The sequence below is a fragment of the Boeremia exigua genome (genome assembly GCF_020726555.1).
Source record: "Boeremia exigua strain MPI-SDFR-AT-0100 chromosome Unknown C7974scaffold_13, whole genome shotgun sequence".
Classification (NCBI taxonomy): Eukaryota; Fungi; Ascomycota; class Dothideomycetes; order Pleosporales; family Didymellaceae; genus Boeremia; species Boeremia exigua.
The window spans coordinates 566,202-592,693 of record NW_025763530.1 but is presented as its reverse complement, the minus strand read 5'-3'; the positions used below and the strand labels follow the sequence as shown (position 1 = coordinate 592,693).

Below are 26,492 nucleotides of genomic sequence, written 5' to 3'. Positions count from 1 at the left end.
CGCTAGCGCCGTTCGCACATGCCGCAGCTCTTGCGCCCGCTTGCAGCACCGAAATCTGCACCACCAGCACATCCGCGCATACGCCATTCCCAGCACACGCCATTCCCACGCACACCCGCATACGCCGTCCCCGCGCACACCGCCGCCACTCTCCCACCCGCAACAACCGCCGCCGCCAAATACCACATCCCCCGCCATGGCCGACGCGCAGGTCTTCGAGGAAACCTTCAACCTCACCGAGGTCAACAGCGAGCGCTACGACCGCGTGTCGCGCATCTTCGGCACCTCGGCCGACCAGTCGCTGACCATGACCCTCGACATCAACCACGAGCTGTTCCCGTGCCAGGCGGGCGGCCAGATCCAGATGGTCCTGGCCACCACCCTCAACCTGGACGGCACCAAGGAGGAGACCAGCTGGCGCAACGTCACCAAGCAGGGCACCACCACCCTGGCCGACATGTACGACTACGTGTGCTACGGCAAGAACTACCGCTTCGAGGACGGCGACGGCGACACCCTGTGCGTGCCCCGGACAGTCCAGAGAACCACGCTGACACCCCCCAGGAAGTACTTTGCCAGCTTCGGCGGCCTGCTGCTGTACATCGAGGGCCCCTTCAAGAAGCTGACCGGCCTGAAGATCGACAACATCTACATGCTGCTCAAGCACAGTTAGAGAGGAGTCCAGCGGCGATGAAGAAGAAGAAAAGCATGGGCGGCGTTATGTGTGGTATTGCTATCATCTGGTGGTCTACGGCGTCTGGATACCCTCGATATCCTCAATTGAACACTTGTCTCGACATCTCATCTAAAACTCGTCTCGCCATCTCATCTTGAATCAGTGCAATTACAGCGTAGGAAACTCCAGCCGCCGGTGCAGTCGCGACACAATCTCAATAAAGTCCTTCTCGTTCGCCTCCGTCAGGATGCCGTGTCTGACCAGAAAGTCCAGCACCACGAGCGAGCAGTTGGGCTTGAACTCGCCCTTCTTCATCGCCTCCTGCACCTCCTCCACACTCCACAGATAAAACTCCTCCACCTCGTCGTCCCCAGGCTTGGGCACAACGTCTTCAGGCAGCTCCAGGTCGTAGATGTACTGCACCTCAGGCTGCAAAAGTCCCGTCTCGCCGCCCGCCCGCTCGTCTCTCACATACCAGTACGTCACTGTGCCTGCCGCCTTCGCGCGCTCCCTCACCAGCGCCTCTTGCAGACTCGCTTCCTCGGCGCACTCGCGGACAAGGCTTTCGAACGGGCTCTCCCCCGACGAGATTCCGCCTGCGACCGCATTATCCAGCATGCCGCCGTATGTCTGCTTCGTCTTCGCGCGGCGCGGCGTCCAGATTTTGATCTCGCCCGACTCCTTGTCCTTGGTGTACGCAGTCAGGTGCACGCCGTACGTCACGACGCCGAGCAGCGGACTCGCGCTGCGCTCCACGTTGAACAGCAGCTCCTTGTCGCGGCCGTACACCGCATACAGCTCTCCGCGCCACTTCTTCAGCACCTCAAAGTGCCCGAGTTCGCGCAGCGCCAGCAGCGTCGTGGCCACCGCGTGGCTGCGTATCTCGGCGTCGTCGCCCGCCGTCAGCGTGAGCGTGCGCTCCGTGTCGTCCAGCGCCCAGCTGGGCGTCCCTCGGAACACCTCCGCCACCGACGGCAGCACATATCCCAGCGCGTAGTCGTGCCCGGCGACGCGCAGCTGGTAGTAGGTTTCGGTGCGCGACCAGTAGGCTGACGGGTCGGAGTCGGCGTAGGGGAAGCCGTCGCATTGCGCCACGAGGGCGAGGTTTGTGAAGGACATGTCGGATGGATCGAGGGGCGTCACGGCGGTTTGAAGGTGTGACGACATGTGGGAGGGTGTGGGCAGCGTTATGGGGAAGTTGAGATTGGACATTGTGGAGCGGGCGTCGTCATTGCGGTTGCAAGGGAAATGGTGGGGGCGGGGCAGTCTGAAGCAACATCTGATCAGCTTACATGTGAGACTGTTTCAATTGACTCTGGTTGTATACTGCGTCTGTACAGTTCTAGACCCAACAGCGGTGCAATTGATTTCGTTGATACGTGAGGTTTCGGTCACAGCTCGTCCGTCATGTTCGCGCCGATAATTTCTGGCCAGACCACAGACCACCATCCACCACCATGAGCGAGGACGTCACACCCAGCGAGCATCACCCCGAGCCACACCACGAACCGCACCACGAGCCGCACAATGGAGCAAGAGTCATTCTATCAGTCCCACGGGCCTACGTGAAGGACGTAAAGCTCGCATTGGAGCAGCACAAGCTATTCGACCGGCACCATGGCATCAGCCCAGAAGAGAAGGATGCCACCTCAGACGGCCCGCGAATGCGCATACACACCACGATCCCCCACGATGCCACGAGCATAGAGACCACGACTGCCCTCAAGGCCCTCCTCGCCATCTCCCCCGCCATCACAACCACCCCCTTCGACCCCGAACCCGCACCCCTCACAACCCCCCTCCGCCGCGCCCTCGCCACCGCCCTCGCCGCCCTGCCCCCCAGCACCCTCGCCTCCCTCCCCCCAATCCCCGCCCTCATATCCTCCTTCCCTCGCACATACACCCTCTACCCACCCCTCCTCCTCCTCCCCGCGCTCCCACCCCCCTGGTCCGCCCTCCTCACCACCCACACCTCCCCCCTAACGCCCCTGTGGACCCACCTCGCCACCGCCCTGCACTGCACCCACATCGCCCTCAACGCGCCGATACCCGCCTCGCACGCGCCGCACTCAGTCCACGCGCGCGACGCACACAACCTGCTGCGCAGCCCTGCGCACCTGGTGCCCGTGCACGGGGACTTTGGGCCGGGTGTTACGGCGGCGCGGTTGTTGGAGCCGTCGGGGCGGGATTTTGAAGAGGCGTTTTGGGTGCAAGTGGTGCAGAGGGGGGTCGTGCAGGTTTGGGCGCCGAGGTGGACGATGTTTAGTCGCGGGAATGTGGGGGAGAAGGGGAGGGTTTTGGGGTTTGAGGGGTTTTTGGGGGGGGAGGAGGCTGGGTCTGGAGCTGGATATGCATCTGGGTCTGCATCTGGGTCTGCGTCTACGTCTGCGTCTTCTGGATCTGCGTCTTCTGGATCTGCGTCTTCTGGATCTGCGTCTTCTGGATCTGCGTCTCCTGCCTCTGCCTCCGCCGCTGCCTCTCCCGCCAGGACACCCGACACCAACGCAGCCCCCGCAGCCGTCGCCCCACCACCCCCCGTCTCCGCAGCAGTCGACCTCTACGCCGGCATCGGCTACTTCGCCTTCTCGTACCGGCGCGCCATCGCCCCACTGGTCCTCGGCTGGGAGATCAACCCGTGGTCCATCGAGGCCCTGCGCCGCGGCGCCGCGGCAAACAACTGGCGCGTGAGGATCTTCACGCCGTCTCCGTCCTCTCCCTCCTCTTCTCCTTCCCCCGCGCCCTACCCCTGCGCCACGACGCCCTTCCCGGACGCATCTGCAGCCCCCGAGGTATGGACGGCCTGGGCGGAGGACGTCTGGCCCACGACGACGACGACGACGACCCCCACCCCACCAGCCCACGATTTCTGGCTCTTCGCCGCCCCCAACGAAACCGCACCCGCGATCCTCAGCGCGCTGGGCCCCCGCCTCGCCGTGCGGCACGTGAACCTCGGGCTGCTCCCTTTATCACGGGCTAGCTGGCCCGCGGCGGTCGGGGCGCTGAACGCGCGTGAGGGCGGGTGGGTGCATGCGCACGAGAACGTGGGGGAGGGGGAGATGGGGCCGCGGCGGGGGGAGGTGGAGGGCGTGTTTCAGCGGCTGGTGGATGGGCGGTGGGGGGGCGGGAGGCGGGTAAGGGTTGTGCATGTGCAGCGGGTGAAGATGTATGCGCCGGGGGTGGTGCATGCGGTGTTTGATGTGTGGGTGCCGGGGGCAGGTGTAGGTGAGGAAGAGGTCAGGGGTGGGGTGGAGTCGGGGTGCAATGGAGTCAAGGAACGTCGTCAGAACTAGGGCATGAGAAGACTGAATTGTATTTTCGTGGGTGATAGGATTGCGGACTACCAGATGATTGCTACTAGCAGAAAGGAAATCTACAATCTCCACCGTCAAGAGCTTCAGCAACACAGCTGAGCGGCTCGCACCACCGCGAGAGCAAACGAAGATATCCGTGTCGGATGGGTATTTACATTAAAACGTGTATTGCGGAGCCTGCACGTCCAGCTGCAGCACGTGGAACTGCTCAACTCCGAGTACGCCATGAATGCAGGTTGTTGTACAGTAAAGCAAGGTTATAGGTTCAAGGTTTGGTGTCGTCCTTCTTGTCGTTCAGCTTGGGGTCACCGGCGAAAGGCCCAATGGTAAAGTTTGGTGTCGTCTCCATGTTCTGGCTGGGAGGGCCGCGGTATTCATGCGCATCGGGGGCGAGGATCGGATCCGACTGCTTAGTCTGGGGGTGAACCTCGATACCCTGCTGCGCCTCAAGTTCGTCCTTGCCCATGTTGCGGCTGAACTTGAGCGAACCCGTGTCGCTGAGATCCTTTCCGATTGGCGACCACCCTCCAACGCTACCGGCCACAATACCGGCCATGACAGCAGCGGGTCCGAAAGCCGAGTTGGAGCGAGACCTGGTTCGGTGTCGGCTGGACGGGGTGGGTGCTGGGGAGCCCTCCTGTTCAACGGCACCATTGTTGGGCGTGCTCGGGTGAGAAAAGCTGGTCCTCGATCGGGAGAAGATTTCCTTGGGATGCGAGACCTTGTACTTGATGTCGCTGAGGCGGCCGCCGCGGAACTTGCGGATGAAAGCGAGCTCATCGCGGATCTCAAGAAGCCCCTGGTTCCACTCAAAGTCGTCGTCGGTAACAACCACCTCGGGGTTGCGCTTCCTCTTGAAGAAGTCGGGGATGCACTTGCGGATGAGTTCGTCGGGAATCAGGCGAACAATCATGCCCACTGGGAGCGACAAGAAACCCAAGACAATCGAGTAGCCCCATTGAGCGCCGTTAATCCTAGTGACGGAGAAAGCAACACCTCCGACGAAGACAATCATAGTCTGGCCGCCAATCATGATAGCCAAGATTCCAATGAAGAACCAGTTGTGAGTGATGCCTTCGAAGATGTTGAAGCGGTTGTCGAGGCGACGGTTGTTGAGAGCGTTGAAGATCTGCATCCACACAAAGGTGTTGAAGACAAGAGTCGGCAGTTGCTTCTTCTCGTTCTCGCTTTCGTAGCTCAGAATAGACTCGCCGGCGAAGTATAGGATGAAGGTGACCACCAGCTGGTAGATAGCCTGGCCAATGATCATCTTCCACATCCTGAGAGTAATCAAAGGAGCAGACTTGGGGTCGGGCTTCCTGTTCAGGAGGCTTCGTGTGGGCGGATCGGTTGCAAGCGCAAGAGCAGCGAAGGTATCCATAATGAGGTTGACCCAGAGAAGCTGGACAGCAGTGAGCACAGACTGCTGGTCTTCGCTGGAAACAGCAGAGACGAAGGTGAGGACGACGGCAGTGATGTTGACGGTGATCTGGAACTGCAAGAACTTCTTGACCGCATCGTTGACAGCACGGCCCCAAAGCAGAGCCTTTACGATGGAGGCAAAGTTGTCGTCCATAAGGATAATGGCAGAAGCTTCCTTTGCGACTTCAGTTCCGGCGATACCCATGGAGAAACCAACATCGGCTGTCTTGAGGGCTGGAGCGTCGTTGGTACCGTCACCAGTGACCGCTACGGTCTCACCCAACTCCTTGAGGCGCTTCACGAGCTTGCGCTTGTCCTCCGGGCTGGAGCGTGCGAGAACACAGAGCTTGGGAATGACGGCATCCATATCCTTCTTTGATAGCTTGCGGAAAGTGGGGCCCTCCATAACGACACCGCCAGGAACGAGGATGCCGCAATCTTCAGCAATAGCCTTGGCTGTCATCACGTTGTCACCTGTAACCATGCGGACATAGACGCCAGCGTGTTGGCAGTCCTTGACGGCTTCCTTGACGCTGTCACGCAGCGGATCTTGGATACCGACAACAGCTAGGAATGTCATGTGCTTGAAGATGTCCGTAAACGAGGCCTGGGTCGGGTCATCCTCATTGGGCTTGGAATCCTTGGGTGGCCAACTCTCAAAGTCGCGGTAGATCAGGCCAATGGTTCGGAGCGAGCGAGAAGCGTATGTCATGATCACGTGCTCGAGCGTCTCGCGGTTTTCGCTGGTCATTGAGGTTGCAGTGAGCTCCTTCGATGCGTCCGTCACGATCTTGTCGCAGTTGCCGAGAAGAATCTCAGAAGCGCCCTTGACGTACATGCGGTAGTGTCCGTCAGCAAGTTTTGCGACAGCGGCCGAGCACTTGATGGCGGAGTCGAAAGGAACGACTTGTACAATGTTGGCGTTGGATCGCTCCTCGCCGAGGTGGCCCATGCCGAGATGGTCGCGTGCAAAACCGAGAAGAGCAGTTTCAGTCTTGGAACCGATGAAAGGGTCAGGTCCGCCAGCCTCGCCTTCGAATGCAGTGGTGTTCTGGACAATCGATTGTTCGAGAAGTTCTTTCACGCCTTTGCTGATTGTACCAGCAAACTCAGATGCGGAAACATCATTGGGGCCTTCGACCGGAGACTCTGCAACATCCTTGCCCTTGCTGACATCTTGAATCGGGGCATCTTGCTGAGAGGCCTTGAGCTTGTGGTCGCCGAATCGTAGAACAGTGCCGAGAGAACCAGCGACGACTGTCATCTTGTTCTGGGTCAGAGTACCAGTCTTGTCGGAGCAAATCGTCGTTGCGTTACCCATGGTCTCACAAGATCGAAGTAAGCGCACCAGATTGTTGTCCTTCAACATACGAGTCGTCGCAAAAGCCAGTGCAAGCGTGACGGCCAGTGGTAGTCCCTCAGGAACAGCCACAACGATGACAGTGATAGCAACGATAAGGATGTCGAGAAATTTCTGGCCCTTCTCTGCTGGAGTAGTACCGCTGCCACGCAGCTTGACCAGGAATTCGATGAAGAGCACCACGAACAAAAGGAGAGCGGCCGCACTACCAAGCTTGGCGATGTACGTTGCAAGAATGTTTAGCTTTGACTGCAGCGGGGTGACTTCGCTGTCTTCGCGGAGGGACATCATCGTCTTTCCGTAGCTTGAGTTGACACCAACGGCAGTGACTAAGAAGTGGCCAACACCCTCTGACACCTTGGCGCCGGAGAGGATGAAGGGGTCAATCTTTTTCAGGTTCTCGTGCTTTTCGATGGCGCGGAAGGCCTCGTCTCCAGGTGTCTTCTTCAGAAGATCGGATTCACCGGTTGCGGAAGACTCGTCGCACTTGATGCCATGGCCCTGGATGAGAATACCGTCGACGGGGATCATGTCTCCAGGCTCGAGGGCGACGACATCTCCAACCATAATGTCATAGACCAAAACCTGCTGGGTTCTGCCAGAGCGAATGACTTTGATTTGTCGGTCGTCCTTCTTCCTGTTCAACTTCACGAACTGACGTTCCTTCTGCCAATCGTTGGCAGCACCAACAATAACGACGATTGCGATGGCCACGATAATGGCTACACCTTCGATCCACTCGACCGCGGGCTCGCCCGGTTCGTGCTTCACTCCAAAGGTCTGGTACAGTCCAAGCGCAAGCGATATAACCGCAGCGCCAGTCAACAGAAGTAGAATTTTATCGTTATACGCCATCCAGGCTAGCTGAAAGATGTTCTTTGTCTTCTTCTCCGGAAGGCGATTATCAGCGAAAACGCGAATTCGATCCGCAAAAGTGTTCGGGCCTGATGAATTAGACGTATCGTTCTGAGCAGCGCCGTTGGCGGATGCTTTCGGTGGTGTTTGTGTCTGGCTTGGCATGGTGGCTTCCTCGAACGTGACCGTGCCGTCAAGATGCTGTTCATCAATGCTTAACCCGGCCTTCCTGTCCGTTCGCAGGCCTTTCTCTAATCCGTCTAATCCACCTAAAGCATAAAAAGCGCTTAAGCTCTTGGGGTTGTACAACTTGGCAAGCTGACCGGGCGAAAACGCAAACTTGTTGTTTTCAACTTCAAAATCAGCTTCTGTGCCAGGATCAGGCTTAAGAGCATCTTTATCGTTCAGGACTTCTGTAGGTCCCATTTCTCCCTTAAGCGTCTCCCCTTGCGAAGACGGAACGTAGGTACCGGTGGAATTCGATTCGACGTGCTCCCCGTTCGAATCCATTGAGTTCCCTCGCGAGTGCGCGCCGGGTACCGACAGAAGGTTTCCGCCGGTGTTCCACTTCGTGGTTGGCGACGACACGTTATGCGCCGAGGAGGCTGGTCTACTAGCATTGCTTTCGAAAGAACCTGCGCTGCGCAGTTCGGGCGACGCGTTATCCATAGTAGAACTGCTGTTGTCGATTTCACGAAGAGGCACAGGTTCGCCAGTGTTGTTGCCGCCAGCAGCGGAGGTATCAATGGTGATGGTAGGGGCCCTCGCTCGGCGCGGGCCCGCGTCCGGTGTGTTGTCCGCCATAGTGGTGCCTGAAGTCAGCCTCGCGGCTGGGGTGATAGGCAGAAGGCGGGATCGAATGCGCTGCTAGGCAAGCGAAGGATACGGATGGAACAATGGGTTGAATAAGTTTGACCGGTGAGTGCTGCAGGCGCGCACGCGGGTGATTTTGAGGGATGAGACCAGGGGCGAGGAGGCTGTGTCTACTGGCTGCACATGTGGTGCTTCAAGGGAAAGAGCTAGCGGTCCGCTCCCAAACAAGTGTAAACGAGGCTGGAGTACGTCAGTACAGCGTCTTCACTCAAGCGCGTTCACTCTCGCGGCACTGCGCCACAGCAAAGCCAGCTGGACAGAGTGCAAACACTGAGACGTGGATGTTCGGAGAACGCGACGTACACCTAGAACTCTCGGAAGGAGGCGAAGAACACCAACAACAGCTGATCGTTCTGCCGAGGACAGTGGGCTGGATCCTGTGTTCAAGTGAGGCAGTGCTGTGCTGCGCCTGGTGGTGCGACTATACTGCTTCCATGGGTGCAGCGTCAGGTATAAAGGGCTCGTGGCGACCTTGGTGTCCGGTTTCCAGAATTCGCGCGACCAACAAACTTGAGTGTACAGCTCAGACAAGAATCCCTTGGGGAGGCGCGCCAACACGACCCCATGGCGATCAAGTGTTGTCTAGTGAGGTGCTGGGCACTCTTGCACAGCCCTGTTGCCAAGCGCATCATTCCCGCTTTGGCTGGCTGCCGACAGTGCCCCAGCTAGCCCTCGAGTTAGCTGCCCGATTCCGCCCTAGACCCCTCTGCCGGCGGTCTGAGGTCTGAAATCCAGGCGTTGGTCGCAAGTCAAGCCGTTTGCTGAGACTCGCTAAGCTTCTGATGCTTCTTCGACCTGTTCGCGATGCTCTTTTGCGTTGCATACAAGCAGGAGAGCAATAGCTGCAGTGGCATGCCAGGCACAACGCCATGGCAACACAGTCGTACACAGGGAGAGATGGCCCGCGCTCTCCCAACGAAGAAATCGCGCCCTGTCCATAGATGAGGCCAAGCGACACTTTATGTCAGAGCGCCATATCACGCCAAATACCTCCTGGAAGCTTGTCCCTCGCTTTGCCTTTCTCATCCACGACGCGACAACAACAACAACGGGGCCTCGCACCAAATGAGCCCATCTCCAGCTCACCGATTCTAAAGACTAGCGCTTGTGTTGGTCGTTGTTGGTCGCCAACACAGCCTTGGGTGGTGCTCGTCCCCACCAACAACAGTGCTGGTTGCCGCTGGCGCTTGCTGTGCAAACATCCGTGTCCTCGAGCCGAGCGAAAAGTGCCTGGCAAGTGCCTGGCGATCACAGCGCATCTACAGCAAGCGAAGCCAAGCCAGACGTCACCCCTTCAGTGATTTGATTGCCAAGTGCATGAGGAAATGACCCGCTCCACGTTGACCTCCGATTGAGCTTTTTCCCCGTCTCGGCGCCCGCTCTCCCATCATGCTTGTGCGCGTCAGAGACACTGGGAGGCTCAAGCTCATCATTCCCCTTGACTCTTCCAGCCGGGTCAGTCTACGCCACCCTACTGCATTATCGATATCGCTTTGAAAGCGTACATCTGGTAAGGTGTACGCAATCATCGTACAATCCGAACCCTGGTTCAGCCGTCGCCTCAGCAGGTTTCGATGCATGTTAGATGGCTTCGCGTGAGTTTCCAAGCTTCGAGCCACGACATCCTGATGCTTGCTATGCACAAGACCATATGATGGACCCAGCTGATCTTGTTTACCTTGGCAACTCCAATCGCACGACAGCAGCAACCGCGTGGGCAGTAGCTTGCTTCTAGCTTCTAGACATGACTGCATGCACCCCGCAAACAGCTCTCCATGGTAGTGCGCGTTACTATTGCGCTTTACAACCACGGCAAACAGGCTTTGTAGACATTTTCAAAGTAAGGCAATCTCAGTTCACTCATCTCAATTGCGGAAACCGATACATTGGCCTGCCAAACTTTGTAGAAAGAACAGGTCGACGAACAGTATCCGAGTCAAAATTTTGCGGTACGCAAGGGTCCAGTAATTACGCAGCGCTCAGAACTATCCAGCAACGTCACAGCCGTAATGTTTACAAGCTGCAACCTGTAATACGGTCAGGGCGGTGAACGATGAAGTTTGCTTTACAAATCCGCAGTCGAATCAGGATCCGGGTTGGTTCGACATACACGCCCTTGAGCCTCAGGAGGCAAGTACAAACATAAGCCGTCGCGCCCTTCAACTGCACTGAGAAAGGCTTCCACAAAGCTCCGCAACCATGACGAGAGTATCGTGCAAGTACAGTTGCTATAAAAGCTGTGCACCATCTTCACGTTTAAGTCAAACACGACATCTCTGCAGCTACGCTTCTTCGCAATTGTTCATCCTCAAGTCTGAGGGAAATTCGCCAAAGATATATATCACATACAATCATCATGTCAAGCGTTGATGCCGACGCCAGAATCGCGAGTAACGGATGGGCGGCCGTTCCACGAAGCCATTCAAAGGCTCTCGATGATGTTAATAAGAACCAGCATGCCACGCTCGACCTTGACCTCGTGAAGGTGCCTGACACCGATGTAGCCAAGGAGGTGCTCAAGTATGCGAAGGCCACACTGCCAGAGAGGACGTTCAACCATAGTATGCGCGTCTGGAACTATGGTACGTTTTACCTCCGTTGTTCATTTTATACAAACCAGCGACTTTACAACGACCGTAAAAAGGAGCATGCGGAGACTGTGCTAACAGGATCAGGAAATGCAATCGTGCAGACGCACTTGCCGCATCTTACGCCTCTCCTCGAAACGTATTTCCTGACCTGTCTCTTTCATGACATTGGCACCACACCAGAGCACATGAAAGGCACGCACTTATCGTTTGAGTACTGGGGTGCTATGAAAGCAAGGTCGTTCTTGAGCGAAAATGGCGCACCCAGCGATCAAGCTGATGCAGTTTGCGAAGCTATTATTCGCCACGCGGAGCTGGGTGAGATAGGGATGATCACCAGTCTCGGATTGCTGATCCAGTTGACAACATCATTCGGTAAGTGGGGGAAATTTTCCTTTCAGTAAACCGATCCATTCTCCTGGATGGCCTGCAGGACTGAAACAGTACCCTCATCGCGTTCGGGACCGGGATTTTTGTGGAGCTCCCATCTTGCCAAATCGGCCCTTAAGCAAGTCAAGAACAGTGGAGTCGCAGAATAGTCGGCATTGTGTCCAAAGGAGGCACGGTAACATCGGTGAAGTTCTGTGTAGAGCAACGCTGCATCAGACAGCCGCGCGGACACCCGATTCGTGACCAACATACGCGCCACTCGCGTCGTCACTGCACAGCCTACCACCTCGAACACCTCAGGGATGACAGTTGCATCTCAACACTGCACCAAAAAGTTTAAGATTCTCATGTCAGGCCGCCACCGGAACGTGAAATGTTGTGCACTCCGCATGTCTTGGGTCGTTGCCGGTTAAAGTTTCCCCGGTCTCACACGCCGCAGCCTCGACGCCTCGAGCACACGGAACGCGACTCCAAGCAATCAAAAGCAAATCAAAGTATTGCCTCAAGGCGCGGCGCCAATATCACCTCGTTCGCGCTCCGTAGCCGCCGTGCATGCGCTCGTGCACACAATTAGGGGCCAGGAACCGCGACCCGCAGGACGCCTTGAGTATGCCTCGGCCGCCTCGCCATGATCCACCAATATCAGAACCACAACAGCCTCCGTTTCCGGTCCCGTTCATGGAACTTGACCGACCACAACTACCAAGAGTCTGCCTGACACTCACTAACCCGCCCACCAGATAACGCAGGCGCCAACCCGTATCTCATCGCGACCGAGACTATCGAGAAGGTCGTGGCCAGGTACCCGCGCAAGGGATGGTCGTCGTGCTTTGCTGCTTGCATGACCGCCGAGATGGACTTGAAGCCGTGGTGCCGCACCACCGCTCAGGAAGGATTCGTGGAGAGTATTGCCGGGAACGAGTTGATGGCACCTTACGACAAGTAAACGTGTTTAGCTGGCCAGGCACACTGGTGGGCTGGGGTTCTCAAGCAGCAATGACAGATTGTTCTCACGACGCTTACTATTACATGCTCTGGGACGTTTTCACGAGTGACGTGTATGCGAGGGCCGGCTCGTTAAGGGAGCTGCCATTGCCCATAGAACTCTAGACTGATACTACAGAATGTGTGAGGGAGCAGTCGCTACGATTGGCACCCAGTGTCGTTCGGGTATCTGCTGAAGTGCACATCCTGAAGACTCAGTTAGTTCTCTAGCCCTTGCTTCTTATTTCACAAGGCGACATTGTCCGAAATAATCGCCCAGCCTGTGACGTGTGAGTGATCGCTTTCTTTCAGTCGCTGGTCTACCTTGCATGCGTATCCAGTTCCCTCACTTCAAGTTTTGCCGATGATCTTCTTGACCTTGCGTACCGCCCTTGATGACTCACGACCAAGCATTGAACTTCTCATGGAGAAAGTTTCCTTTCCCTGAGCATGTTACTGACTGGCTAAAGTCACAAGCAGGTAGACGCATAGCAATAATTCACACATGAAAACGTGCCATCATAGTAAAATAGATTACATTACTATTAAGAAAGGAAGACTCAGTGAGTACAAAGGCCATCAGACCAGTGTGTATGTAGCTAAGCTCAGCCTAGCATTGGCCTCGACCACATCAAGGTCGGGCCATCTCACGTCTCGAACCAATAACGGCGAGATACGTCTCTTCTGACAAATCGAGCGGTGCTCGTGCAAACCAATGTGAATGGATTTAGTAGGCCTTGCCGGTGATGACGATGTGGCCGCCCTCACATTTAAGGGTGATTTCATCGTCGAAAGTGTACTTCTTGGCTTCGTACTTTGGTGGTGGTGTCTCTTCCTTCTTGGGCTCCTCCGGCTTGGGTGGATCGGGCTTGTAGCCATCCTGATCATACTTTGGCGGTTGTGGCTCTGGCTTGGGCGGCTCTGGCTTGTATTCATGCTTTGGTGGCTGGGGCTCAGGCTTGTACGGCTCGGGCTTGTAACCCTTGTCGTGCTCGTACTTCTTGCGGTCTTCGTCGTCCTTCTTTTTACGGTCCTCGTCGTATTTTTCTATCAGGATGAGTGCTGGTTAGCAATAAGTAGGTGGGTGACTTACTCTTCTCATCTTCATACTTCTTCTTTCGCTCCTCTTCCTCATACTTCTTCTTCTCCTCATACTTCTCCTTCTCTTTGTCATACTTGTTCTTCTCTTCGTCATACTTCTTCTTCTTCTTCTCATCTTCGTCGTATTTCTTCTTCTTCTCCTCATCGTACTTCTTCTTTTTCTCTTCCTCCTCATACTTCTTCTTCTTCTCCTCGTCGTCATACTTCTTCTTCTTCTCCTCTTCCTCGTACTTCTTCTTTTTCTCTTCCTCCTCGTACTTCTTCTTCTCTTCCTCTGCTTTCTCTGCGTGGATGTCAGTAATGTCCATACAATAACGACACGCGAGACTTACTCTTCTCCCAATCCTTCTTATCTTGGTCTTTCTCTGAAACTTATTAGCTTTGTGGCATGTAAGTATCTTATCAAGCCGAGAACGCACTGTCATCGTCGTATTCGCACTTCACCTTCTTTCCGTAGTGATCGGTGCATTTCTTGTCTAAAGTCATGTCAATAAACTCAGGCTCGACTCTATAGGTGACATTACTTACCATCATCATCATCGTCGTGCTTTTTGTCGTCGTCGGGCTCTGCATCAAGAGTTAATATGTCTCACGATCACAGCGAATGAAGCAATATCCATACTGTGCTTTGCTGGCTCCTCCTTCGGAGCATCGCATGGCTTCTCTTTGCCATACTGGTCCCAACACTTGGCAGGGTAAGGATCGGGAGTGGTCTTGTAAGACTGAACGTCCTGGCGAGGCTGGAGGGGCTTCGCCGCAACCGTCAAGGCCATGATGGCGACAACGGCAGCTTGAGTGAGACGCATGCTGTCGGTCGGTACTGGTGGGGAACGATAGAATTACCGCAAGAGCGAGTATGGATGAAGTGATTGAAGTTTCAGCGACCGACCAACGAATGTTGATGCGCTTGTCATGTGCGATGCCAAACTTATGAAGGCACTCTTTCTCCTCTTTATACTTGAGAACGCTTCAAGTCTTCCGTGGATAGTCATCCATAGGTACGGCTCAGTGAGACCGCCCGCGCTGTTACGTTTGGCATTGTCTGATGCCTTCCACCGAGACTCCTCTAGCGTCTTGATGGGGGCTTTGTTGTTCAGCTCTGACAACTGTGATGCTGCCTGCCCGCACTTGCCACGACGAATATGATCGCAGTGAACGTCATCTTGTCTTGACGAGCACCGCTAAGATGCACTTGTCGTGAGCTTGCTGCCACGGCCATCTGCAAGACAGTATTGCCCAGCACTCCACATCGTAGCGGAACCACATCCGTGTCGCTGAGAGCCACTATGGAGATGCCCTGAATGCCGAAATGCTAAGCTAAGTACCGATGATCTCTGGACCTTCACTGGTGGTGGAGTGGTTGGCTTGGCGAGATGCCGCTGCTGCCAGACGTGTTAGCCGTGTAAGCTTCCAAGCCGCTGTCGTAAGTGTAAACAGAGCGTAAGTCTTGGCGGACGCTCGTGTTCACTGGTGTGTGACCGTGATTGAACATCGTTGTGTGAGAGGCAAGCGCCTTCCGCCCTTAGCCGTGACGCGGGGTAGCGCCTGGGCAGGTCATGCCTGAAATGGCATTTCCAAACGTATCTGGGAAGTCCGACCTCGTGGGCCTGAAACTCACATGGGTTGTAAGGCTTAGGCTATGCGGCACACGTTTTTTTCCGGTAAAATGATCTTCATGACCCCCGGATCAGTAGCCATAAGGCTAGATCACGTGTATGTGACTTTCACTGCCCAGGCCGTTCTGAGATCATGAGAAGGGGAACGCAAGACCAGAAACATATTCTTCGGGTTAGAAAAGCTCCCAGTCGAATCATCGAGCATCTTTCCCCGCTGGCAACGCCAACAAGCGTTTTCCCGCCTTTGCCAACGGACGTGGTGAGTCCAATGCCGAAGTGCCGCCCTTAGGCACGAACATGGCGTGCTTACAGCAGCTGGTGTACCGCATTCTGGCTTTGTCTCGAGGCGCACTGATCCATGCACCGGTCTGCAGTAGCACCAAGGCATCTAAAAATACGCCCTTGATCATTGGTGTCGGTGACGAAACATTCGGCAAGCCTTTTTCCTATTGGTCATTCAAGGTTAGCTTGCCAAGGGGGTACTCTTAGTTTGACTGCAGGCCAGTTGTCCGCCCTACAGCGGAGTGCAGTAATGGTTTAGTAGCGAGTGAAGCTATCGATTTTTGATGGACTGCATCCCAGCGCAGTGAGGCACCACTGCCACTGAGAGTATCGCGATTGTTGTCGCCCTTGGTGCGAACTGAAGCGGGCTGTTTCAGAGGAACCCCAGCCTAACTCTGTAATAAGTCGTCATACAATTGTCGAACGTCTTGTATAGCCCATACTGTTCGTCTTCCTTCCATGTCCTGCAATGCCCTTCTCTGGCCTCCAGGCCAAAGCAGCAGATAACAACTCATCGCTTGGCTCCGGATTGAACTTGAGCGATAGAGGCCAAGATTATGGCTGTGTGCCTTCAGACACAATGACCTATCTTCCCTCCCATAGAGACTAGCAGAACGGAAACTTACACGCGAATAGTCGATCTCTTCTGCCAAGCTTGTCGGCGTACCGGTTAGCAAGCCATGGAATGCTTCACGTTGCCGAGACTTTACGCCTCGTGCCAAGCTCCGCAGTCAAACGCGGGAAGCTACCATGGGTCACTAACCGTTGGTAGCCCAGCCATCGACGCCGTTGTCGTATCCAAGGCTACTGGCGCGATCGAAACAGGTGAACAAAACCTCGCTGATTTGGTAGTGACCCCGCAAGCACAGTTGTCAAAGACTCGAGAGTTTAGAATGCGGGGCGAAGGACTAGGAACTCATTCCGGTTGGACCTAATCACACTCATCGAAATCGAGTGAGCTTGTGAGGGTGAACTACTGAGCGCGAAGGAAGTTACCGACTGTACTCGTCTCTGTAGCAATCGGTCGAAGACGCCCACATCGAACTGTGTAGCCGAAGAATCCGCGACTGAACCACATCCGATAATCTCGAGCCTTCAGACACAAAACTTGCTCTGGAATTCGCGGGCTTTTCATGATGTAGGTCGTACTTTGCCCCGCTATTACAAGTCAAGTGCGACCGCATGCTTTCCCTAACATGCTATGCTTTGTAAAGACTATATCCAGAATATCAGGAGTGTAACAGTGATGTCTTTGGGTCGACTTGTAGCGTACCTTTTTTCCACGGTCTGAATTTATGTGATGGTAAAGAAGCCGTGTGTTTAGTGTGAGTAAAGGAAGTTCGCCAACTGCTGAATTCAGAGGGGATCATTGGTGGTGGTTCCACGGATCGTGGCCAAAGGTGGGGCGCAATTGGACATCCTGGAGCTGTGACGACGGATCAGGTTTGAACTGAGACCTGGCTGTCAGCCTGGTCACTCATGAATAAGATTTAACTAGATCACCGCTGTCATCCTCATCTGCAAAGCTGCTGTAATCTTTCCATTGTCTCCCAGCTCTTGACACAGTCTTTGACATGTGCTGCGCCTAACATTTACCCTCACATCCCGAGACAGTAATACCGCTCTCTCACATGTTCATTTAAACAGCTCCGGATCTTGAGCGTATACCCAGACAAGGAGCTTCCCCTTTGAAAGGCGCCGCCCCTTCTGTGAACTCAGATACTACATACAGTGCTTCGTAAACCCCAAGAGAATGCTTGACCTTCTCGTGTGAGGTTGCTGTTCAACACACGGTACGATTTACGGTCGACGCATCGATGCAGTTCCGCTGTCGGCATCGTGCTCATCTGGTCGAAAGGCTATGGAAGTGGAGGTGCTGGTATTTTGAAGGATAAATGCGTCCTGAAGGTTGAATACAAGGCTGGGATTGGGGGTCGAGGCTGCGGATGCATGAGGGATGGTACTTGTGGTGCGCGTGATCTATTTAGGCATGACGTACGTCCAAGCGCTTCCCCGCCCCCCAAAACCAGGCAGTCACAACAGTACCGCTCTTCCACCATAACACCGAAGTTAAACCTCTCAGAACCCTCTTAGACACCAAAACCTAGTATCAAAGTACCATCAAGATGTTCAACTACGCCCTCGCCGCTCTACTGCAGCTATCCATGTTCCTCCTCGTCGAGGCTGCGCCCGTCACTGTCCAAAGCGCCAAACCGTGGCAAGCTGGTACAGGTAACGATGTTCGTTCGCAAAGATAGAACCTTCACTCATATCTCTCAGGTGGCGGTATACTTGGTTTTATTGTGCTTGTTCTGGACATCATCGCATGGAGTAAGTAAGCGCCTGTCTTGCATATGCACCAGCTGACATCAGTGCCACAGTTGAAATCTTCAAGTCAAACCGCCCTGTTTCCGGCAAGGTGATCTGGGCTCTCGTCGTGTTCCTCTTCCCGGTCGTCGGCATGATCATCTACTACCTCTTCTCCAACCGCCAGGCCCACAACACGTACGAGCCTATCAGCACATAAGCGACGATCAGGCCAAACGTACACATGCCCCACTGCATCTGCGGTCGTGGAAAGACGGACTTGTGTGTGCAGTCAAGATGGGATGGGGAGGAACAGGACGTATGAGACCCGCACGATTGGCGCACGCCGGCGTGGAGATGTTGATGAATGATCATACCCTTGGCTTTCTTTAGGCGCCCTCGGAAGCATTTGATGTTTATTTACGCGATGGAAATTCAATTGAAGTCTACTTGGAACAGTACTAATGTTGCACGTGCCTCTTCTGCCTTCACTACATTTGAATGTGGGTGGCAACTTGCCATGAGCTCGACCCGCAAACAATTTGCCAGAGGTCAGCGTCGTGACAGTCGCCTCAGACGTGTATCTCGAAAAAGCTTGTTGCTACTGAGCACGCGCTGATACCTAACCTGTTGCTGTATGATTGGCTACACAACACAGACGCAACGCGATTGCACATGCAACTACATGAGGAGTTCATGATCGACTCTTGCAACTGATGCTTGACTACAACTACCTCGACTTCACTCTCGCTGTTCCATTACTGGAGGGATAAGCCCCCTACTGTCGGATCTTGAAAGCTAGTGCGGTTAGATAATGTTACTATTCAGATTCTGCTGGGCATTTATCTACGGCCAGTTCGAAGTATTTCCAGGCTCTTCTCAACATTGTTTGTCGACCCTTGAGCCTAATAGTTGTTGTCCCATGATCTTGCCTGTTCATTGAAATACATCATTTGGAGGTTCCTGCACCGGGATCTGGGAATGTGAGCAATATCCTAGGACCCTGTAGCTGCGTACAGGTCGGTAGTAGTCCATTTTCGAGTTGTCGTACGAGCCGGATAACAGCTCGTCTGTATCATCATTCAGATAATACAACTCGCCGTCTAATGCTCTTCTTACATCAGCCTAACCTGGGAGAATCCGTTGAACTTCTGCTCTAACCCTCTTGCAGTCTTTCAAGGCCATCTTCATCTTCCACCTTGATTCTTCCATCAGAGAGACTCACAGAGTACTTTCTCCCGTCCCATTTGGTCGCAGGAAGCCTGTAGGTGGATGGAATGCTGTCGAAGAACGAATGTTTAGGCGCACTCTGAGCACGACCGATTCCAACGACGATATTCAAGCTTGGATGCTTGGGATCGATATCGTTCCATAACGTCCTTGAAACGTTGGCCTTGCTTGGAATCGGCGATGTATATTTTCCCAAGTGCGGAAGTAGCTCAGAGTGTCTCAGGATAACATCCTTATCTGACGCATGTCTGGGAGCTTAGACGCAAATCTCCTTTCCTGGCCGGGCTTTCGTGGGGAGTTCAAAAACATACAGTCCCCTCATATTATAAACCCCCCCCCCCCCCCCCCCCCCCCAAACTTGAATTGTTTACAGGACATCACGCGCATCCAAGCTGGGAATTCACAGGAAACCCCCCCACCCCCCCCCTTATTGTTACAGGCATCACTTGCGCATCCAAGCTGGAATCACGGAAATCACTTACGATCCAGCATTGCCTGGTTGCAGCGCACATGTCTTCGTTACAGCCTGAACATCCCAGGGAGGTCTTGGATAGTCTAGAGCGAGTATTCAGTACAAGTAGTACCTAGGTTTACTGACCCAATAACCAACAAGTTGACCTTTGGTCAAGAGGGCTTGGAGTTAAGGTCGCTCGGCTGGACTGGACGATCACGGTTGACATCATGATCAGGTCGGCTGCACTTTCCGTCCCAGCAGCAGCGGGCGTCGCAATCATATGCTCACACTTCCCAAAGTGAGCTTTCCACCCTTAACCTCCAGCATGCCTCTAAATTATGGGCAGTCTTCTGTCGCATCCGAAACCTGATCCGAAGTGGATTTCAGAAGCGGAGTTCGCGATGGAATCCTCGTGTTTCTGCGTAATCTGCGGGTCGCCGTTCGATCTTCAGGGCGAAGTTCACAACTTGGACACAGCGGCGGCACGTTACAAGGTGACTGTCGTGCTCACACACTCAACGTCCCTTTGCTTACAATACCCAGTGGATGCAAAATCATCGCTTAATAGGCAGCAGGCATGATGTTCACCACCACAACTTGGCAGGTTTGACAGAAGAGGAGTTTCAGTATGTGTGTTGCTGCCAACGAACTTACTCGATAGTGACTTTTGAACAGCTCTGCCTGCTTTAATGCATCGGATACAAGTGATGTATTTCTTTCTGCAAGGGCAACTTGGAACGAGAGAAATGACCAGATGTTCCACATTGATGGGCTCTATCCAGTAACAGACACTCCCTCCACGGTTACGTTCAACGCCATGCAACCAGTCGCTGAGCATGATACGATATTTCCTTTGCACGACGATTGTCTACAGATCTGCCGCCGTGCCATTGATTGCCTCAAGCCCTCTCTTCCGGACGCTCAAAAAGTATCAAGCCTATCGATTCTGAATACTGTCCTACAAACTCGATATCGAAATAATGTGAAATGCACCAAAACCAATGACATAATCGCAAGGAACGATTTGTTCCATCTTTGCGCTGCAACGGAGACAAATGGACCTCGGAGTGTCGTGGGTCTTTCACTCCTAGATTGGTGGGCTGGCGCATACGAGGTGTGTGAAGGTTGGAATGTTACTTCCAAGCTAATCCGTACGCAGAAATTTTACACAGATCCGGTGAAGGTGCCAAGTATGACCAGCAGCGTCTTGACTTCACTTCAAGATACTGCCGCTTCCACAGCGTGCCAAAAATCATACCATCTAAACTCATTTCCAGCGCCAAGTGCACTAGAGCGGCTACCCACCGAACTATTGGATCATATCAGCATTCATCTATCGGTCTACGAAGCCCTTTCGTTACACCGGACTTCCAAGACATTGGCAACAAAAGTGCCGTTGGACAACAACTTCTGGCGAGCAAGCATCCTGAGCGGAAACGGGCTTCCGATTCTTTGGGATCTCGATGTGAGAGAGCTCAGTAAGCGATATCAAGAGTCCTTCAAGGCTTCAGTGGAGGCAGATGCGATGTGGGACTGGAGAGGTGTTGGACAGTTGCTAGCGACGAAGCAATTTCCCGTGAAGAGCTCGGATCCATGGATCGCTGATCTGCCAAATGGGTTTTGGAACCGACGAAGGATCTGGAGCATCGTCGAACAAGCTTATCGACACGACATCCTCAAGACCTCAAGGAGATTGAATCATGATCATATGCTTGAGTTACGTATTCGCCGTGAGCCGGTTTCTGACTGGCAGCTGGAAGAAATCATGGATGATCTTGGGCATTACTCATGAATGTTCAGTGGAATTACACTACCAGATCAAGTTTAGCCATTGCTCCAGTAGCGAACCATAGCCAGCATATACGTTGTCCGTCAAGTCGGTAATATACAGCCACTCAATGCTTCGCCTCACATTGTCAACAACCCTGCGTAGACGTATGTCACCGGTCTTGGAGGGCATTGAGTTTATCATCATCCCGAAGTTTTGTCTGTGTAGATTGTGCTGTTCCAGCCTGGCCACGCTGTGCTTCAGCTGCTCGCGGCCTGGAAGATCCGCATATGTGCCTTCAAACATGACGACAATATCGGTTCTGTATCGCAGCAACCCAACGTCTGGAATACAGCCAGGATTATGCACCACCAATTTCGGCTCCGAGAATCCTTCGGAATGCCGCACCGTTGCACTGATATTCCTGAGATACTCTCGCGCACTGTCCCCATCCCGATACGGTGTCTGATCGAAGAAGATGCCATCAAGCCTCAAGTCCTGGAACTTAGACCACCCACTGTACCTCGCAATTTCCGCACGAACAGTAGCACTGCTGCGGGACCCGCGGTCAGTGTGGATGTAGCCCAGGGTCTGCACGTGAGGATACACTTCTAGTGTATTGAGTACACCAACGAATTCCGGGCTCGGCCGAGTACCATTTCCTGGTCCGTCGTCTGGATTGATGATGACCGTAAACTTTACATCTTGGTGTTGTATAATGCTTTGAGCTGTCAGTGCTATCCTTCGTAGCTTCAAAAACATGCTCGTAAGACATACGCATCATACAATCGATTCCACGATCCGGCTTCCCTGAACGAGTGCGAAGGGACAATCACATTTACTGGCAACTGCACGACAAACTTCTGCGCTATGACGGCGATAAGTGGCACTCCCAGCATGACCAAGACCGCCAGTGTGAATGTAACTGAAAGCGCTAACACACGGTCATTGATACGCCAACAACTAACATAGAAATTCCTCTTCTTCTCAACCGACTGTAGTCTGCATTGTCTGTAGTACGCAGCGAGCGCCCTGGACTGCCGATTTTCCGGATGTGGGCGCGTGGGTCGCTCAGCAACGATTACGGCTGGCTTGAGCGGCGTGATTTTGTCTTTGTCTTCGAGGTCATCTTGATCTTGCGAGTAGACCGAGCTTGCTGGTCTGATGCTCAGTGGTATCGAGACTGGGCGTGAAGAGCGCTTGCTGTTGCGACCAGGAATGGCGAGGCTGAAAGGACTGGAAACATTGCGATTTGTCAATGAGTCACGATTGAAATTGGATGTGACGAGGCTGAGACGAGGTTTGGTAGGGGAAGTCATGATTTGTGTCTGAGGGAGTGGTTTTCAAAGGTGCAGTAGAGTGTCCATCGCTGGAGATATCGACTACATTCCTCGCTTCCAGGACAACGTCAGACGAGAAGACAACCCATACAGTGGCCGAGATATGCGCAGGAGTAATTCTTGACTGTTCTTGGAATTGTGTGCCTCTCCGCATGACAGGTTGGGTGTGGCGATTGCTCAGTTGTCCCTGCGTGCACGTTCTGGCCGTGACACATAGCATGAGATGCGGGAGATTGTCTACATGACGACCAGATCATAGCTCAACAACCAAGTTCTGGCATTGCTACCAGTCTCTGCCATGGGACGCAAAGACTGCGCATCGATGTTCTTGTTAACGTAGTCGGGATGATGGTGTTCATGCTTCAGAGTGGAGCACAGCGGGTCGAGCGAACGCTACGCTAGCACTAATCGAGGCATTAGCAAATCGTAAGCGAGCCGCCCAGCGTTTTCCCACAGTATTCTTGAAATCCTCAACTTCGCAACCTCCGTCGACATCGCTAACCCACAGCACCTCCAAGATGAAGTACATGTATGTCAGCCTTCCGAGATCCATAGCTGTATTGCTGCGTCGCGCAATTTTCGCTCCCTCGAAATTCGGCGTCTAGCTGCGAACGACGGGCGCGCACTGCGACACATTGAATTGTACGAATGGAACTGACAAATGCGCAACAGCCACTCCGAGGAACTGCTCGAGATCCCCGAGGGGGTCACGGTCTCCATCAAGACCAGGAACGTTGTCGTTGAGGGTGGGTTTTCACAGCTGCAAAAGTTGCGCACGAACACCATTGACATTCTCAGGTCCCCGTGGCAAGCTCGAGAAGTCTCTCGCCCACTTGGCTGTCTCGTTCACCCACCCCAAGAAGAACCTCATCAAGATCGAGCTCCACCACGGCTCGCGCAAGAGCGTCGCTACCCTCCGCACCGTCCGCACCCTCATCAACAACTTGATCATCGGCGTCACCAAGGGCTTCAAGTACAAGATGCGTTACGTCTACGCCCATTTCCCCATCAACGTCAACGTTGAGAAGAACGCCGAGACCGATCAGTTCGAGGTCGAGATCAGGAACTTCATTGGCGAGAAGCTTGTTCGCAGGGTGGTCATGAGGCCCGGTGTGGACGTCGAGGCATCAAAGAACCAGAAGGATGAGCTGCAGCTCTCCGGAAACGTAAGCGTGCTCTTGGAGCTTACTATGGTTCAGCCTGCTAACGGACGTCTAGTCCCTCGAGGATGTTTCCCAGTCAGCTGCCGACATCCAGCAGATCTGCAAGGTCCGCAACAAGGATATCCGAAAGTTCTTGGATGGTCTCTACGTCTCGGAGCGTGGCAACATTGTCGAGGATGCTTAAGTAGCGAGCGGGAGTACGGCTTGATTCTTTCACGGGCATATGAACGACTACGAGTGTCTTTGCATCACGGACTGCGGTCGGCGCCTTGGGGGATAAACTTCAAAACTGATGTTCAATATCATCACACCGTCAAAAAGACGGAAACCCACCTACGCGCACCCGTTTGCCCTCGCACTATGATCGGTGACTGTTGCGGATGTGACTGACTATACTCGAGACCCGCTGCTTGCTAATTGTAGAAGTCCAAGTGTGTGAACCTAACAATACCATTCCACCATTCTGTCGAGCAGGGGTTATAGATGGCAGGACTTCAGCCGAAGATCTTGTGGCATTTCGACATCTGCCTATAATGAATGACGTGTGCTTGGCGGTTTTGTCGTTACTTGTCTCACCCCGCTATAACACCACAGATCGCCGGCGAATGCATCCTATCACCGTAAAAGCCGAAAACAGCGGCATGTACAGTAATTCAGCCGTCGCCAACTGCCTATTCAAGTAACACAATCAGCCGCGCATGAGGGTATAAGTTGAGGACAAGTCTGCGACGAATTGTCACGCTTGTCGCCGATTCAATCCGCCCATCTACCTAAATTGGCTCATATTTCCCCACGTAACAATGCCAGCCGACAAGCTAGACATCGAGGGCCTCCTCAAGGAGTCGAAGGCGGAGTACAGACAGCTAGGCAAGAGTGGTCTGCGTGTCTCAGTGCCCATACTTGGTGCTATGTCCATTGGATCGAGTAAATGGCAACCTTGGGTGATCGAAGAGGAGGAAGCACTTCCACTATTGAAAGCTGCGTGGGACCGTGGACTTACAACATGGGATACCGGTTTGTTGGACGTAACATGGTAAAGAAGAATAACTAACAAGGCGCCTTCAGCAAACGTATATTCCAACGGTGTCTCCGAAGAGATTATTGGCAAAGCGATCACAAAGTATTCTCTTCCTCGTGAGAAACTCACTATCCTCACCAAATGTTATGGTACGGTCGGTGAGGACGTTGGCCTGCGCGGCATCAACTATGCGAAAGAATTGCCACAGTTGAAGGACTACACAAACCATATCGGCCTTTCACGTCAGGCCATCTTTAACGCCGTTAACGCGTCACTGAAGCGTTTGAATCTCGATTACATTGATCTGTTGCAGATCCACCGATTTGACGAGAACGTCCCGATTGAAGAGACTATGGAAGCACTGCACGATCTGATCAAAAGTGGGAAAGTCAGATATATCGGTGCAAGCAGCATGTGGGCAGTGCAATTCGCCCAGATGCAGTTCGTGGCGGAGAAGAACGGATGGACAAAGGTGAGCAGCTACGTTACCAGGCTCACACATAAACGCTGACATGTGTAGTTTGTTTCGATGCAGAATCACTACAACCTCCTCTACCGTGAAGAAGAACGTGAGATGAACCGCTTCTGCAACAGCACCGGAGTCGGGCTCATCCCAGTACGTGTCTCGCTCTCACTCGCCTCACTCATTGACTGATATATCACAGTGGGCGCCTCTCTGCCGCGGCCACCTTGCACGCCCTGCCTCTGCTTTCGGCAGTACCGTCCGCTCCGGGGGTGAGAAGGACAGCGGCACGTCATTTTCAGGTCACACCGAGGCGGACCATAAGATTGTCGAACGAGTGGAGGAGCTGGCGAAGAAGCATGACTGGAAGATGAGCCACGTCGCGCTTGCGTGGATCAATAAAAGAGTCACAAGCCCGATTATTGGGTTCTCGAGTGTCGAGCGGATGGATGAGGCACTCGAGGCCAGGGGAAAGGTTCTGAGCGAGGAAGAGGAGAAGTACTTGGAGGAGTTGTATGCTGACAGGAAGATTCAGGGCCACTCATAGATTGAAGCTGAGTCAGCTCAGGTAGTCTTTTACAGTTTCAGTAAAATGTATGTCTCGTCAGACACTGAGCCTGTGTATTCCTGACTATTGAAACGATATTGGGCATACGCGTAATTAGTTTGGTGTCATCCAGACCGAGAGCTGCTGAAATGGAAGCCTTGGACGCACATTCCAAATGAGGCTGCTCATGAAGTTTGAATTGCGAGCTTCGAGTTTCTATCAAGGAAGGTTTCCCTATCGGCCGCCGATATGTTCACAACGCATTGCTCTTCGATGCCATTGAGGTGGGGTGATGATCTGCGCGATGCGTTCATAGGTAACATTCCTCAGCTACAGCCTTGCGGTAGCCTGGGATCAGGCCAGCGACAAAGAACTCATCAAATGACCAAGCCCCACGCGGAACCACCGGGAGAAGCCAATTGAGTGGATATGTCGCTATCTTGCACCATCAGTATTGCAGTTAGGCCCAATTGCATCTGGCGAAGCAGTCTCCGCTTTGAAAAATCGTCCTTGCAGGTACCAAGTGGAGCCTGCAACAACCCCTCTGGCTATCCGCCGCGCTATGGGCCGATGTGCGAGATGCTCAGTTGGTCGTATGACGTAGATCGCTGTCGCGTGATTGTCGTCACACCACAACCACGAGCTGCGAACACAACAAAGAGCACGAAGCTGAGGTTCAAGTAAATCTCGAGAGGACGTGATACAGGCTCAATTGCTAGCTTGCGAGTATTTCTATAATGCCGC

At 53.8% G+C, this 26,492-nt stretch overlaps 11 protein-coding genes across 11 annotated transcripts; 7 read left to right on the top strand and 4 right to left on the bottom strand.

Annotated features, from left to right (window-relative positions):
* Positions 1–196: 196 nt before the first annotated feature.
* On the top strand, positions 197–673 carry C7974DRAFT_321068 (uncharacterized protein; the record flags this gene model as incomplete). Its single annotated transcript, XM_046138784.1, has 2 exons — positions 197–519; positions 565–673. 2 exons carry the CDS (start codon positions 197–199, stop codon positions 671–673), a joined length of 432 nt encoding a protein of 143 aa, XP_045992108.1.
* Positions 674–844: 171 nt separating this feature from the next.
* C7974DRAFT_321499 (thiamine pyrophosphokinase) lies at positions 845–1,795 on the bottom strand (the record flags this gene model as incomplete). Its single annotated transcript, XM_046138808.1, has 1 exon — positions 845–1,795. The coding sequence occupies one exon, from the start codon at positions 1,793–1,795 to the stop codon at positions 845–847; it is 951 nt and encodes a 316-aa protein (XP_045992107.1).
* Positions 1,796–2,340: 545 nt separating this feature from the next.
* C7974DRAFT_321175 (S-adenosyl-L-methionine-dependent methyltransferase) lies at positions 2,341–3,966 on the top strand (the record flags this gene model as incomplete). Its single annotated transcript, XM_046138790.1, has 3 exons — positions 2,341–2,978; positions 3,165–3,360; positions 3,466–3,966. 3 exons carry the CDS (start codon positions 2,341–2,343, stop codon positions 3,964–3,966), a joined length of 1,335 nt encoding a protein of 444 aa, XP_045992106.1.
* C7974DRAFT_404328 (calcium transporting P-type ATPase-like protein) lies at positions 3,789–8,823 on the bottom strand. Its single transcript, XM_046142934.1, has one exon. The coding sequence runs from the start codon at positions 8,426–8,428 to the stop codon at positions 4,253–4,255; it is 4,176 nt and encodes a 1,391-aa protein (XP_045992105.1). The 5' UTR covers positions 8,429–8,823; the 3' UTR covers positions 3,789–4,252.
* Positions 8,824–10,552: 1,729 nt separating this feature from the next.
* C7974DRAFT_69150 (uncharacterized protein) lies at positions 10,553–12,491 on the top strand. Its single transcript, XM_046147090.1, has 3 exons — positions 10,553–11,079; positions 11,173–11,460; positions 12,216–12,491. The coding sequence occupies exons 1-3, from the start codon at positions 10,854–10,856 to the stop codon at positions 12,419–12,421; spliced, it is 720 nt and encodes a 239-aa protein (XP_045992104.1). The 5' UTR covers positions 10,553–10,853; the 3' UTR covers positions 12,422–12,491.
* Positions 12,492–13,017: 526 nt separating this feature from the next.
* On the bottom strand, positions 13,018–14,616 carry C7974DRAFT_69131 (uncharacterized protein). Its single transcript, XM_046147089.1, has 6 exons — positions 14,183–14,616; positions 14,089–14,127; positions 13,980–14,036; positions 13,893–13,925; positions 13,553–13,843; positions 13,018–13,506 (listed from the first exon to the last, which is right to left on the bottom strand). The coding sequence occupies exons 1-6, from the start codon at positions 14,364–14,366 to the stop codon at positions 13,187–13,189; spliced, it is 924 nt and encodes a 307-aa protein (XP_045992103.1). The 5' UTR covers positions 14,367–14,616; the 3' UTR covers positions 13,018–13,186.
* A 2,500-nt stretch (positions 14,617–17,116) lies between these two features.
* Positions 17,117–18,021, top strand: C7974DRAFT_69060 (uncharacterized protein). Its single transcript, XM_046147088.1, has 3 exons — positions 17,117–17,690; positions 17,739–17,789; positions 17,840–18,021. The coding sequence occupies exons 1-3, from the start codon at positions 17,585–17,587 to the stop codon at positions 17,983–17,985; spliced, it is 303 nt and encodes a 100-aa protein (XP_045992102.1). The 5' UTR covers positions 17,117–17,584; the 3' UTR covers positions 17,986–18,021.
* A 1,698-nt stretch (positions 18,022–19,719) lies between these two features.
* On the top strand, positions 19,720–21,250 carry C7974DRAFT_69037 (uncharacterized protein). The gene is made up of 4 exons (XM_046147086.1): positions 19,720–19,943; positions 19,993–20,075; positions 20,125–20,563; positions 20,609–21,250. Exons 1-4 carry the CDS (start codon positions 19,788–19,790, stop codon positions 21,239–21,241), a joined length of 1,311 nt encoding a protein of 436 aa, XP_045992101.1. The 5' UTR covers positions 19,720–19,787; the 3' UTR covers positions 21,242–21,250.
* Positions 21,251–22,922, bottom strand: C7974DRAFT_69041 (Spherulation-specific family 4-domain-containing protein). The gene is made up of 2 exons (XM_046147087.1): positions 21,995–22,922; positions 21,251–21,938 (listed from the first exon to the last, which is right to left on the bottom strand). The coding sequence occupies exons 1-2, from the start codon at positions 22,534–22,536 to the stop codon at positions 21,260–21,262; spliced, it is 1,221 nt and encodes a 406-aa protein (XP_045992100.1). The 5' UTR covers positions 22,537–22,922; the 3' UTR covers positions 21,251–21,259.
* Positions 22,923–23,023: 101 nt separating this feature from the next.
* On the top strand, positions 23,024–24,052 carry C7974DRAFT_404303 (60s ribosomal protein-like protein l9). The gene is made up of 4 exons (XM_046142933.1): positions 23,024–23,086; positions 23,230–23,303; positions 23,356–23,723; positions 23,776–24,052. Exons 1-4 carry the CDS (start codon positions 23,076–23,078, stop codon positions 23,902–23,904), a joined length of 582 nt encoding a protein of 193 aa, XP_045992099.1. The 5' UTR covers positions 23,024–23,075; the 3' UTR covers positions 23,905–24,052.
* Positions 24,053–24,257: 205 nt separating this feature from the next.
* Positions 24,258–25,836, top strand: C7974DRAFT_68975 (aldo-keto reductase-like protein). The gene is made up of 4 exons (XM_046147085.1): positions 24,258–24,734; positions 24,786–25,210; positions 25,259–25,354; positions 25,404–25,836. Exons 1-4 carry the CDS (start codon positions 24,521–24,523, stop codon positions 25,746–25,748), a joined length of 1,080 nt encoding a protein of 359 aa, XP_045992098.1. The 5' UTR covers positions 24,258–24,520; the 3' UTR covers positions 25,749–25,836.
* The last annotated feature ends 656 nt before the right edge of the window (positions 25,837–26,492 follow it).